Here is a 15,661-nt window from a genome sequence, read left to right on the forward strand (position 1 = left end):
TTTGTCTGTTCTTTATGGATGCACGTACAAATGTATTCTGTATTTTTATGTTCTGTATTTTTCTGATCTGATATACCCGCATTTGTTGAAATATACGCTTTTCCCCATTATTGATTATAACGTTCGTTTCGAGATACACACACACACACACATGACACACACATATCCGACCGATCATTTTTCCGTTCTGCATCTGCTCCACGTGTCGCTCGTACCTTTCATCGTGTTTCTCGTTCGTGATTGGGGGGCATGATTTGAGCACCGTTGATGGGGACGCAGGGGTTGAGAGGGGTCGAACCGTGACTCCGTATCGCGACCGTGGATCCTTTTGACGTTTAATCGCAGCGACAGTACTCCGGGCTTGGATCGATTCCAGAAAGTCGCCTGTGCACGCGGTCTACCTTGTCAAAAACTCTCTCGAGATGTTCGCGCTCGCAAGTCACCTTAGCCCAACGCTCCGCGCACAAAGCCGGAAACGTCAAGATATTGAGTAAAAATTTCTTTGATTCAATTTTTAACTGTTAACATATCGATTAATATTGTAAGGCGTTTCGCATTGTTTTCATGCGCGCGAGATAGCTTTCCTGAAATCTGTAATTTCACCTAATAATTCTCTATCGATCCACACGTTACGTCTTTCAGGAGCAATCACTATTTAAGTCTCCGCGGTCTGCGGTTACGCAAGTAGCTGCGGAATATTCCGATAAATTCATATCATTCCCAACATTTCGTGTGTTACTTGTACGTTGTAACATTTGTTATTCCCTCCCCTCTCTCGTCGTAAACCATAGAATTAGCGCATATCGCGTTTCGCATTGAAATCCCCAAAGGCGAGTCATCGAAAACCAGATACAGATGATCCCGCTCTCCTTCCATCCGCATCCCCCATTCGCGCGAATATTCTCTTCCGGGACTCACGGGATTATCGCTCATTCCAGGATATCCGGAAATAGAGTCGCATCGATGTCGATCGGTTCGTTTCTCTTCATTAGGCGTGCAACGGTGCACTCTTTGCGGGCGCAGAAAACAGGGGATGGTACGTGTTTCAACTTTCAACGATACGTCACATCGTGAATGTTACGACGGAATAATTGGCAATCGGCCAAATCGAAACGATACGACGGAGGGTGGGAAGCCATCGGTTCGGATTTAAGCTCTGAACGGATGATGACGATTGGAGAGACAGGGTTGGTTATTGCGTACATTAAAAGCCAATAAAATCGGGGTTTTGTTGACTATTGATACAGCTATTGTTTTAGGTACTAGGTAGCGCAGAGCTACTGCCAGTATATTTTTAAACGGTATACATTCTCACTGATTCGTTTTTCAAGGTTTTTATCAACGGCGAGAATAGAGGCAAGAACGAGGAATAATTCGAATATTCGCATGCTCTTTGCGAAAAGTATATCTATGCAGAAATTAACGATATAATCATAAAGAGAATATTCTTATTCGATCACTTTTTACGAATAAGAAATTAATCTTTTAAAAGAATATGATTTCTATATATTTTATATGGAATTTGACTATGAAAATGGAAATGCATGATGCTATAAATTCAACGAGAAACGCATGATCTCCATATACCCATTATAACGTTACACGCTACACGATAGTTGCAGCTCGCCAAAAATAAAATTGAAAATATTTGATTAAGTATCTGTGTCGCGGGATATATTTCTTTTTGTTCCTTTTTAATTTTGCATATTTATCTCTCATTTCCATCTCATAAGTGTAACAAAGTGTCTCAGGGTAAAGTCGCTACGCTATCCGTTACGGTGTAAGTTTAATAATGAAAAATGGGATGTGAACTTATAATTTTACGGAGAGTTAAAATTTCCCCTTTACTGCGATTTCTTTGCGCCATTCGATGAAAGTTACGGTATAATCCGATTTGCGAGTGAATACTAGGTCATTATTTGTTCTCGCTGTATTAGTGCGGTCCATTTGGCTCGCTGATAGCCGTAAATTGCGGTATGGACGACGTCATTTCATGCCTAAAAGTGTCTTAAAAAGCTTCGCTGATATTATGCACGCTCGCCTTGTCTCGCGTTCAATCTCGTCCTCAAAATAAAGCCGATAATAATCCTTAACCTTTTTCAAACGGCAACAATGTGATCCGTGCCAAAGTAAATGTCGGTATGCATCATAAATAAGACGAAGAATTGTCGGAGTAACCGCGAGATGAAAGTGTGCGGATTAACTTTTGGGAAAGCTCGCGTCACCCATATATTTTGATTTATATTTATATTACGCAACTTTGCAAAGTCCATTATATTGTCATGTACATGAATGATTTAAATCTTGCGTATACTTTCGTAAAGTTTTATCTCGAAAAATCGGGACTATAGCACGGTTACAATCAACGACAAGTGAAATATGTTAGGAATCGATGATGCTCACCTGAAGGAATACTTAATTAATGGCAGCGGCAGCAGACAAGACGTGGAATTCTATTTGGATTAATTTACTTTTTCAATTTTGCACCTATTCGTGGCGTAATATCCTTGCTTTTGCTCAGTATGATCAGATATGATTCATATGGAATAAACATTCTTCATACGCATGGCAACAATCCTGTTTATCTACACATTCTACACGATTCATCGATTTTATTCGGACAGTTCATATAGAATGGTTATGGTTCCGCAAAGTCGATCTCGTGGTTGAGATTATACACTCGCAAGTACGAAGTTCAACAGACAGATCTCCCTTCGCAAACAACAATGTCTATAAGAGCCACCGTGTCTGGAGGTACAGGGTCACTAGGCTGCGAATCAATGATAGCCGTTCTCTTATAGTTCTTCCTACTCCCTGTCAACGTGGCGGAGGCACTTGAATTATTACCGATAAATGTAAATTCCCCGGCATTGATGTCGTGCAATTGTTGATCGACTTTGTGCTTTGAAACTGGTAACTTTCTAAAGGCCTTTACAGGTTTACAAATTCCCTTATGGAAATATAAAATAGATCCTTACATATTGAACGCGGTATCCAAACAGAAAGAAATCACTACGTTCAAAGAAAAATAAAATAAATTTAACGGAAACGTGGCCTGATTTATGACGAGTAACCGAGAAAATAAATTTTTGATTAAATAAACAATTTTGAACGGATGGTAGACGAGACTGATAAATGAGTTGAAAGTTTCAATAATAATGATATAAATTTAATTATGTAGCACGGACAGTAAAAACAGCCTTTGACTATCTATTCATATGCTCATATATCGTTTACCATTCCTCTTTTGTTATATTTATGCGATAGATGTTACAAAGGTAAGTTTGGAAAGTTGCGTAGCTCGGATTAGCTTTGCAAAGAATTTAAAGTATGCCTCTCGTTCTCACGACCAAGCTTAAGGTACGCTCCTCGTGCAGCAGAAATTGCGCATTGAAACTTAAACTTTACTTCGTGCGTCTCAAGCGTCTTCAAGAAAATGCTTATTCATACGTACTTATGTATTTTTCATTCGTCATTTTCCCTCCATATTTTGGACGAGTCGAATACACGTGTCGATGGAGTTCGATGAGGATCGATAAGAGCTTCCTGCGATTTTTTTTGTGCGAGCGCAACGATCTCCAAGGATGCAAGGTCAACACAAGTCGACAGCGCTTCGCACGTTTTTATAATACATTAAACTCACCGATATGTATATCCGAAAATAACTAATATAAATAACTTGGAAACAGCAACCTGGAACAGCAAGCACTTGGATATTCTTTGATATCGATTATCTCGCGTTCCTTGACACTGCGTATATATTTCCGGCCAATGTATGCAAATCCTTTGATTAAGTGAAATTTGTATACTTCATTCGTATGCACGCGTTCACTGGCATTCTGTATTCCATAATTATGTTTCGCGCTCGTTTATTATTCATAGCTTTAATTTACCGTTTAACTACTCGTATTGCTTTGCCGTAAATCCGTTAATATCCGATAATCATTAGTATCCAAATAACGAGATCGGAAGATCTTTTCTCATCGCAATGCGAAGTACCGCGCCATCGTATTTCACGTTAAGAGCGCTTCACTGGCATTTACCTCAAGAGACTGAAATGATGACTTAATATGATAACTGGATTTTAATATAATTGAAATGCTCTATTCGCGCTTATCTATTTCTTTAATATGGTTTAAATGGTTACCACAATGTAACTGCAGAGAGAATTAATAAAACTAAAGGTTAGAAGTCACTTGAGAGCTCATGAGGTTCGCCGTGTTGAAATTTGATGGTTGACTCATTCGATCTTGAACTACTGCACGTGGCAAAGACCAATTCTACTTATGCTAGGAATTTACTTTGAAATTATAGTCATAAAATGTAGGTTCTGTTTAAAAGAAGCTAATGTAACCTTGTACCTCTGACTATATTACTTTAGATAATGTCAAGTATACAAATTTGTCGCAAGTAATTTTCTGCGTTCTATTTCTGTTTCTCTTCAATAATGTACGAAAAATATGACGCTTGAATTTCAGTTTTCCTTTTATAAAATTCCAAAAGTATCCAACTTTTAGTGAAAAAAACGCTTTCGTAATTTGAAAATAGTGATTAAAAAAATAATAATTGTATAAAGTAGATGACATTCTAACGTAACTAATTAACTCTTATTGCTATATATACATATTCTCTCATCTCACGATATCTCATCGTGATGTATTTCACGCTCGAAATTTGTCGGTTGTAGCATTTTTTCGGTAATCTTTCTGTATATAGTGATCCCGATTAATACTCATTTCGTATCACCATTCCGGATTCAAGTCACGCGTACAAGCACTACAAGCGATTTATGTCTTCGTTGTAAGAGTACTGCATCGTGCGCAGGTATAGCGTGTTGTACGCGTTGCCATCAATCTTGAGCGAGTAAATAACTCGCGAGGGACTGCCGGAGCTCGCTCTTATTAATATACAATAATGCTACACATCGAGTCCCCTGTCCCTTGTACATTCTCGGTAATTCGCGAAACGCCAGACGCTTCCATGTAGAACAAAGAGAGGACCCGCGGTGCACTTCGGACGTGCACGGTTTGTCGCGTGGTCCTTGACACACGTAAGGGCCGTTAAAAATACTCGACGTGCCCGGGATGACTGCCGCGCAAACGACCGCGGCGCGGCGTCTTCGTCTTCGTCTTCGTCTTCGTGAAAAACTCCCGTGCGCATCCCCCTCGTATTTCTGACCATCTTACGACTTGTATAGTAAGACCGTAGTAGCTCAAGCCCAAGTCCAAGCCGTCGTGAATGTTACGCTGAAATATTCAATTTGATTCTCGATACGAGTATAGAGTTATTTCGGGACGTGACATTTCGGCGCCTCGCCATCACGGGAATGGTTTATTTAATAGTGGCTCGCGAAGGCATTTGCAAAAATGTATAGTGCATTTCGCGTTCTATTGCACTGCATGCGCTCTACATCGCGACGCAAAGTAGTCACTTTGAATACCAATGGATAAAGCGGACGAACGTAAAAGAGATAACTGTAAGAACTGACTGTAAGAAGAATGCATTTTTATCAATTGCTCGTGTTAACGACTAATAATAGTAATAATGACTTTGTGCTCGGTCAGTGTCAAAATGGTCGAGACATATCTGGTGCTCAGTGATTCTCCGAATGCTCCGCGCATAGGAGAATTTGTATTCCGAATACAATTAGAAGGTAAATTTCTTTTATCGAATTGTAGAAATGCGTTCCAAGAGTTATTAAAAATAGTGCCAATTATTTTGACGCTAGTAATACATAGATGTAATTCTTTTACGCTCAATGAGGCTTCTTCTAAAATGCAAATAATGCTGTTACATCAAATCTTGTATACAGCTTACGTAAAGACGAGAAAATAATATTTTTTCCCGTCGTTGGTTTTTTTGTCCGTGACCTCGCATCGGTTGATATTTAACTCGTGATTACGGAGCTATTACACTTAATAATTGCAGCGATTTTGTCCATCCTATCCGAGTTTTTGTTGCAGAGAGATCACGACTGAGTATTTTTTTTTACATAATCTGTAGTGTATATAATACGTGTCGGAAGCCATCCCGGTGTTATCTTTTTCTTGCAATATATCAGCACGATGCTATCGTTAATCGTATTAAAATGCTTCAAGCGACATATTATTTCATATGTTATTATATGTATTTTCCAATTTGCTTCGTGCATGATAACATATCATGTTTAACGTATCGAAGAAGCAATCCTCATCGGATTTGAATATTATGAAAACTAAAATATGCGTTAATGGATTGACGTTCGAAAAAAGACAATTAAAAGTAAAGATAACATTTAAAATTGAAGGTTGACGACCCCGGAAAACATTCGTGTGACTTGGTTGCGAAAGCCACGTTAGAGCACGTGTTCCGTTTCCGCAAAATAGGAAAGTAGTATGTCACAAAGGCGTCGAGATCCCTGATTTATAGCTTACATTTTTGTAGCATTATCTCAACTGTAAGGTGCTTTATTTATAAAAGTACAAAAAAGACACTATTTGTTTATCATAGATTGTGATAAGAACAGAGTTGAAATTGGTATTGTTCGCATGTGCATGCATAATGCAGTTTGAATATATAATTTTAACGTGTAAGAATCGTATATGCTTGCACGGATACTTGTAGACGCATATAGCGTTTCAGATACTCGCGCGGATATGAAAACGAGAGATTTCCTCAACCGTCTTTTATCGCGGACTTCCGGTATTTCACGCGCTGTACGCGCCACATCTCGTCGTTTTCCCCGTCCAGGAATCGCGACAGAATCAAGTAGCGTTGATTCGCATTTGCATAAAGATTAGAAAAAGACGGAGTAAAACCCGTACTACTTTTTTTAAATAGAAATTTCCGTTTCAGAAATACGGAAGTCGCTTGTGGAGAAATTTATTCACACCTTTTGCGTCTCCACGCGATGTGTTAAAATTATATGGTATCTCTCAGTTACATAATTTTGCGTTCACTGTTGGAAAATTTGGTGTTAAATATAACATAAATCGCATGTCCCAAACGGTCCACTCAAATTTTTGTGTTAATTTAACATAATATGGATGTGTTAAATGGTAACACCGATACTATGTTAAAATATTTCAACAGAAAAGAAATGTAATTCTGATCGTAATTTGACGTTAATTATGTGTACAATTAACATAACTTTTATGTTGAAGTTAAGATTGTAAGATAAAATCAACATTCTTATTCTGTAAATTTTTATTCCCACTTCTGTTATAGAGTAAAATCAACACTCTTTTTTTGTAAATTTTAACACATTTAATAAATACATTCAAATTGTGTTACTTTAACATATTCTTTAAATTATTTTAATAATTTTACATTTTAAATTTGTTTAGTTCAATTAACATAGCAGGCATATGTTAAATCTACACATGTATGTGTTGATTATTTTACACAAAAATTTTAACAAGGACCTTTTTTAACAAACCTACAAAAATTTTCCAACAGTGTTCAATATTTATATTGGAAATCGTTATTTGTAGAGAGAGAGAGAGAGAGAGAGAGAGAGAGAGAGAGAGAGAGAGAGAGAGAGAGAGAGAGAGAGAGAGAGAGAGAGAGAGAGAGAGAGAGAGAGAGAGAGAGAGAGAGAGAGAGAGAGAGAGAGAGAAGTGACTGTTAAAGTATTACAAGTTTCCTTAAATGTAAGGCTACCTCTACTACAATACACCTTTCTTTTTGTTTGCTCCCCAGCGTTTTTCTTTTCCACATGAAAAATAAAGCAGAGGAAACAAGATAAGCATAAAAGGACTGATTACGTCTAATGACGATTCTTTTTCTGTTGCAGCCACAAGAAAAAGGACGATACATCCTCGAATATGTGTGTAAGCAGCTCAACATTTTGGAGATGGACTACTTCGGGCTTCGCTACGTCGATAAAGAAAGGGAAAGGGTAAGGGAAAAAATTTGCATCTATAGAACGGTGAATTCTTACAGAAATGCTGCTCCCAAGACGTCATAGTTTTTTTGCATATCTTGTCTCTTCAGGATATCTTTGCGAGCGAGTCAAAGTCAAGTATATAATTTTCGCGACACAAAGTATTCGTATAATTACAGCTTGTTTTTTTTCCTAAATGTTACTCTAGAGAATGGTCGACATGTTTGCGGAAGACAGAGAGATCTCTGTCACGCAATTAAATTCGCTCTACTAACACCTGGAACGGCATGGCATGCGCCGTACACTCCATCGTAATCGTTATTCTTAGGTCATCGGTGTAATTCCGGAGGACTTAAAAATAGGCGTGCCTTGAAATACCAACGATTCACCGTAGTACACTATTGTACTTCGCTCACGAACACGCGTTAATAGCTTAATCATTTATTCCGTTCCTCTCCGTAATATTCCAAATTAAAACTTACGCGATTGAATTTTTATTTCCAAAAAGGACATATTAATTTAATTTATCATGAAACCGATACAACTATCGTGCCTGCCGTAGTAATTGCTGCTACAAAGTTTACTTGAATAAGATACAAGAGGGCAAAAAGATTTGTTATCGATCTTGAAATAATATTTATATCGTTCCGTACAACGCCAACGGTGCGTTTCAACGCATCGATCGCCGCGATTCCAGGGCCAGAGGGTACAAATCTAATTTACCCCATAAATGTTCGATCGTCACGAAGACCTGCAAACGCGTTGGAAATATGTATTTAAATACACGTACATACGACATTTTACACGTATATACATGCGAATATATCAGCGATATTCATGTCACATTGAAATTAATAACGATCGAAATTGAGGAAAAGAAAGAATAATAGATAGGATATTTTGCGTAAAAGTTATACACACATTGTATATTCCACAGTCATTATTTTGAACAAAAGTCAATCATTAGATACGTTATTAAATCGTAATTCAGTTAAGCAAAACTTCAGAAGAGGAGAATTTTCTCACGTTTGCTGGTTTTTTTACGGGCATTCCTGAAGAACTGGTCTATCTGAAATAAACGCGCACTTTCACTTAAATACCTATGAGTGAACGTGTGCGCCGGAAAAAGACATCGATCTTAATTTCAGTTGTAGAAGATTTAATTCAGGATGAAAATCATGTTAATTTTAATGCAAATCTGAGGGATTAAAATATCTTTTACGATATAGAGTAACAGTAATTTTTCGAGTCTTTCCGTCGTATTTAAATTGATATTTAACAAAGATATTTTTAAATTTTCTTTTATAAGAAATTATCATCTTACAGAGCGAACTACATATATAGTCGTTAAAATACGAAATAAACTCGAGAGAATATGCGCGAAACCCTACATAACTTAGTGCAATAATTTTTATTCCGCGTTCTTCAACAGAAGACATGTAGCCTGGCGATCTCGATATAAAACAACATCTTGCCGAGTTTTGGTTCCTAAGGCCCGGTGAAATCGATATTGTTCGTCCGGATGTCCGCAAACGGCTCTATCGCCGTCTTCTTTAAACATTAACGCGCCGCACCCTATCCTCAGGCATGCACAGCTCCCGCTGTTCTTTCGGCTCGCAATTGAATTCATGTCGTACGAACGGGAATTGTTTTTAATGGAAATTGTAAATAATCGTTCATCGCATTTTGCGCAGTGCGACAATTTTTAGAATTTGCATTTATACTCGATAAGCGACAATGAACCGCGAAAGAGACCCGTACTTACAAATCCCTCGAGGATGATAAATTGTATCGATTGTTACTACCCTGAGCAGCGCCTGCCGAGATCTATATTTTTTTTAAAGGGTGGCCATTTTAAACGAGGGGCTTAAAGAGATATACGGTGAACTATAGAGCTATTCACGATCCGCTTTATCCTCTCGAATGGATCCACTGAGCAGTTTGGAGTAGCCTGAAATTGCTCCGTGCAATTGATCCTTGATCCGATGTGTTATAGATTCCTAAAATTTATCGCGTAAATCTCTACTAATTTAATAGTCGCACGAAACGACGACTAGTCTTTGTGGAAGCGACTACTTTGTCGACGGTACCGCGTACACTTTACGCACTTGCGTTAGCACGTCCAACGTAATGGTCACTTTAATGTCTTCACTGGGCTCACTGAAATGGTATTAAAACGGATGCGCAACCTCGTCGGCGTAATTTTCAATGGTAAATATCTCATGCGTACAAGCGAGCGGGGGTTGTTACGGGGGTTGTGTTATCAGAGACTATTACGACAAAATTTTACGACGAATTTCATGCTTCGTATCTTTGTTTCTTGTTTTTCCGCGGGATTGTTACGCGAATTGACTTATGTACACGCTACCTTAGAAAGAAAACAGACAGAGGGCAAAATACTATTTCAAGTATCTTGAATTTATGTCACGAATATAAATACTTAAACATTAGAATGCTTGTTAAACTACAACAGCCGGATATGGACTAGCGATAATAAATAAATGATAAGAATTTTTAGTCTCGCATGGCACGCAACGGTATTGCAATCCCCTTACGTATCTACCATAGCGTGTTTATGTTATATATATATTATGTTATATATATTCGAATTTTTTATTTTGCAGCATTGGCTGGACCTAGCGAAAACGGCGATTAAGCAGGTGAAAGGTTAGTATTATTCGAAACTTAACAAACGTTACCTTTTATTTGTGAACGACGCGGATTTTTAAATAAAACTGAACTACTATCGTGCTATCTTTTGACAAGAAAGTTTCGAAAAACCGTTTCTCTCTTCATTCTATTATGTTTTTGAGGAGGTGCATACCGAGCATTCTCCCGCGAAGGCGCGCTCAAGTTGTAACAAACATCTCATTCGCGGTAACGGTCGTGTAACGCGAGGCAATTAACGACACAACGGATGTGGATGTAATTCGAAATGCACGAATCGACGTCGCGCGAACGTCTTATTAGGTTCGGGGGAGCAATCCCGTTCTGCCGCGGCCGCGAAAACTCTATAAGTCTATACTGTCGTAAAGGCGTTATAGTCGATCGGCCATAATGACGTCGCCGCCCAGAGAACGCAGGTATCAGCGGAACAGCTGTGACCGAGGCAGGGTCGATCGTCGTCGAGGTACGACTTTTCCCTCCCGCGCCCGATTACGTCGGGTCGATGTCACATCAAAGTTTCAAGCAGTCGCGACCCGCTGGCCTATTCTCGTAAACTTGAACGGACTTCGGAGCAGACCTGTCCGAAAGCGTCAGGATATTTTTTTTTCCCGAAAAAACCTCCCGATGATCACGCAAGTCGCTCGACAAAGAGATTAAATGTCGCGTGTGGTGGCGAATAATAAAAAAATACTCTTGCGCTCATCGAAGGTGCGACAGGAGTCGCGGAGATTTTTCCCTTGCACTGGAATTAAACTCGAATGGCTGACTTTGAACTCAGAGATATTTGTGGACCGCGAACGAGCGTCTTTGTCGCGTACCTGTTGATTTTAATGCTCGTAAAGTTGACAATATTAATGATATATTTACGTCATAAACACAATTTGTAACTTTACAAATCGCATATGACGCGCGTTTATCATAGTCAAAACGGATTAAATGCGACCTGATCCGACTTACTTAATATTCGTATGTTTTGCGGAAGGTCAGTGCTAGAGACAGTATCTTATATCTGTCGAAGGCAACGAGCCGTAATGATACCGTATCGAATGGGATCACGACCTCGCATTACGGGGGCGGCGATGTTATATTACCGCCGAGTGTAGAGCCCGATTTGCATCGGCGCGGTGCGAGCGATACGTTCGTAAGTGTATATTTGCGCCAGCTGTTCCTCTCATTTGTATAAAATAAATATCCACTTGACTCCGCGCGGTACGCTCGAATGTTTCTCCGTGAGACACATACGACAGAATAATCATAAATTCACTCGAAATGAAAACTTACGAACGTCGCGTTTCCATTTGCAAAGCCATTAGTCCACCGTCCGCTTCCGTTTCTGTCTTCGCTCAAATGTTTTTATACACGCGGAATACTAGCAAATGCTACTTATTTCCTTTGTTATCGCATGTGTATCGATTGTCGTTCCGAGAAGAGAGAGGAAATCGATATATATATCGCTCTGTCACAAAATTGATTATTGAGAATAATTACCTCAAAATTTACATTATAAAATTATATTTAATTGCGTTAATATTAAATCGCGTCGTTATGTAATAAATGTACAATGATATACATGTGTAATGAAGGTTTAATAGGTAGTGCAGGATTTTTGCGGTACGGCTAGCATGCTACGAAATACACAGAGGTGTACGACGATAGCAATATTTGTACTATTAACTTATATAGTTGTACTATTAATTAAATCCTTACGCTGTTAATATATTTATGTTTGTAACGTATAACACTCGTATATTCGTAACGAGTTTGTATGAAGGAGATAAATATATATTTAGCATGCTTGTATTAAATAATCTGCGACCAAGATTATACAAGATATATTTCGGGTCAAGCGCGTGAAATTATATCGAGAAGCTTATCGGACGTTAGATCGCGAGCGTAGCGTTTCCCTTGCACGACAAAAGTACACAGGTCGTAAGCGAAGATGCTGGTCCTCTGAAACATATCCGATCTTTCGCTGTCACTGTGTTCCAGACATGCACGAGATTTTGCTGTGCTTTCGCGTGAAATTCTACCCGCCCGATCCTCTGCGGCTAAAGGAGGAGATCACCAGGTATCAAGTGTACCAGCAGCTCAAAAGGGACCTGCTTTACGGACGTTTGTGTTGCAGCCCCGGTGAAGCAGCGCTTCTGGTGGGTTGCATCGTGCAAAGTAAGTTTGTCAACCCGCTTGTCATCCTTCGCCGATTTCTCATCTTCGGATTTTATTATACGTCACAATCATGTCTTCGCGACAGAAAAGACAACGAAGCGCAAAGACTCATCTGACCGCCCTTAAGCTTTACGCGAGAATGCTCTCCATCTTTGTAAATGAAAAAGAGACTGTTGAATTTATTTCCTTCGTACATCCGTTTATCATTTTCCATGCATTTAAATCTTATTTTTTGTTAATCAAAATTATTTATTAAGAATCATGTTAATTTATAAATTAAATAATTCAAAATTAATTTTTTCTTGAGAACAGTAGTTGAATTAAATAATTATAAGCTGGTAGATTAGTAGGATTACAACGATTACAACGATTAATATGATTTTATATCTAATACTGGGTTTGTGAACAATGAATAGCGTATGACATGTGCAGCCACAGTTCCTGTAGCTTCAGCTTCTCTCCGTTTCATGTGTCTGTACGGTCAATTTATTCCTTTATCTCAACCTCGGGAATCCCATAATTCAGGATTTCCTTTCCAGTGACCTATCACGGTCATCGTGTATCACCCACCCCGCCCGTTGATCGCTGTCCATATCGATCCTGCAACGCCATTCCCGTAAAATATACGATTGTGTGGCTTTGCGACTATTTATCTTCTTTGAAGTTTATTAAAAAATAATTCAAATCTGTCAGCGTCTCTCGTGAATCGCGATTAAGCCTATTACGAAGTAAGTAGTTGAATAATGGAGGCTGTTTAAATACAGATTAATCAATTTCGCTATACTAGATTGGCTAGTGTAGAGTTGCGCATATTCAATCTTGATACAATTGTAATCGATCTTTGGTATCTTTAATTATACATTCGTATATGCATACATATGTCGTCAAATTTAGTTTCTCGTGCTCCGGCGAGAAATGCAACTGTCTATTTACGGAATCTCAGACTGTGATCGAAGTTAGTCTGGAAAGTAACCTTCCGGAGTCGGTGTCCTCTTATATAAGTACGGATTCAATCTTTTGTTTGTCTTGCGATCTCGTTATTGAGAAGTATGTAACGGGCCAATCAGTGACCCGCCACTTTCTACCGATCGTGACTCTTTGCATTAAAACTTCGGTCGTCGACCATCAATTCTTAGATCGTTCACCTTTCAGCGAACCGCGACGGTAACTACAAAAACTATTCGCTCCTCGATGGATCTTTTTGCTGACCTTGGCGATAGCCGTTCTTACGTTCCTCTGAGCGGAATGCGATCAGTATTATTCTTTTCCCCTATTTGCTAAAGTAGGCCGTTTTTCATGCAGATTCCTCGTATGTTCTTCGCAAAATAAAAATGGCTTTCTTTACATGGATCTCTCTCATCAGTTGGAAAAGATAAGGAGTGCCGCAGTTTAGTTCGATATTTTTCGAGAGATTTGTTTGCTTCCTTTTGTCATTTGTCTTCGACATCCGGTTCAAGTAGCGCTCATTTCTCAATCGCAGACGATTTATATCTGGTCATTCACGCCCTGTTGTGATATGAGTAATAGTCGCGATAAGCATCAGTCATTTTTCCAACTATTCGTCATGCGATTGTCGTCTTAAAGCGTAATTACCTCCGTTAAGCAACTTTTTCTTGTACAAACTAGATACAAAGAAGAAATTTCTAAATTTTAGAAATCTACAATCATAATTTTCAGATATTTTTCTATCAATATATGTAAAATGAATAAACTCTGTATGTATATTTGGAGGGGTAAAAGTCGTAGTGGTGTAAGTCAAATTTTTTTAAATTTTTTCTCGCTCGCATAGATGCAATCTATACAATATATAAATTGCACATGCACACGAAAAAATATTTTTAAAAATTTGACTTACACCACTGTGGTTTTCACCCCTCCATTTATACATATCATAAGAAATGAGAAGAAACGGGCGATTGATATTTACAACACGACCTTTCTTTTCCGGAATTCTCAGGTGAACTGGGGGATTACGATCCCGAGATCCACGAAGGGAACTATATCTCCGAGCACAAATTGCTGAAGACGCAGACGCCGACGATTGAGGAGAAGGCGATGGAGCTACATCAGACTCAGTTGAAAGGGTTCACCCCGGAACAAGCGGAAAACTACTTCCTTAGGATAGCCTCGCAATTGGACACGTACGCGGTAGATCCACATCTGGTCAAGGTAATTTTCGTTATCCTTGCACGCTCCTTGTAACAGCGAATGAATAACGTCAAAGGACTTTCAATTCAGAAATTTGTTCTTTGATTTGCTCTTATTTCCATACGTACCAACTTTGTCGTTTGCGAATAGCAAATCGACGGGATCACTAACAGAAAACCTAGAAACTTGGTATTTGAACTTTTCAAAGAAAGATCTCGAGGAGAGACGGGCCTCAATGGTATCCGAAGTAGTCGGATCACCAACAACAATGTGGGCGACCACATTGTCGAGGAACGAATTTGAATGTTGCTAACGGGTTGATAGCGTGACCAACTCGGGCGAGCTCTCATGGTCGTTTCCTTTCGTGATGCTAATGACGCCCTTCTTTATTTCCGGCAATACGTTTCAATCCGTTAGCGACGTTGTCCTTTGACGAAACTCCGCATAAACGCTGTTTACGCGTTTTTTTACGAGCGTCTATTTGTCAAATTTATTTGAAAATTCAAGAATCAATGATTTATTGAGAATAGGATGGCACTTTCGGTAACTTGCTTGGCTCAACTAGAGATTCGAAATTTCGAATTATATGTTTTACAATTTTTTTATTATTATTACAAATCGTTCCATTGTTTCAAGATTAAAAAATAAGTTTTTAAATGAGCTCAGTTGTTTCTTCAGAGGATGTAGCGAAAAGCATCGTTTATTTTACCCTTATTAAAAGTGCAGATCACAATCCAGGTGTAAGAATAACGAGACTTCGTCGCAAGTTTTGAGATCGAGATGAACGTGGATTAATAAATTCCAACATGGTCGAAT

The 15,661-nt window shown here is 38.8% G+C and overlaps 1 protein-coding gene across 2 annotated transcripts in view; it reads left to right on the forward strand.

Moving 5' to 3' along the window:
* The window catches only part of Frmd5 (FERM domain containing), a 31,342-nt gene that overhangs the window by 1,781 nt on the left and 13,900 nt on the right, over positions 1 to 15,661 (forward strand). For both annotated transcript variants that reach the window (XM_071717775.1, XM_071717783.1), the window contains exons 2-5: positions 7,775 to 7,879; positions 10,489 to 10,531; positions 12,521 to 12,697; positions 14,655 to 14,866. In XM_071717775.1, the coding sequence (XP_071573876.1) occupies positions 7,775 to 7,879; positions 10,489 to 10,531; positions 12,521 to 12,697; positions 14,655 to 14,866 (537 nt within the window). The remainder of the gene's footprint in view (positions 1 to 7,774; positions 7,880 to 10,488; positions 10,532 to 12,520; positions 12,698 to 14,654; positions 14,867 to 15,661) is intronic.

The sequence above is a fragment of the Temnothorax nylanderi genome, unplaced genomic scaffold (assembly GCF_030848795.1).
Source record: "Temnothorax nylanderi isolate EJ_2023f unplaced genomic scaffold, tnyl_v1.0 TNYL_tig0006_pilon, whole genome shotgun sequence".
Taxonomy (NCBI): Eukaryota; Metazoa; Arthropoda; class Insecta; order Hymenoptera; family Formicidae; genus Temnothorax; species Temnothorax nylanderi.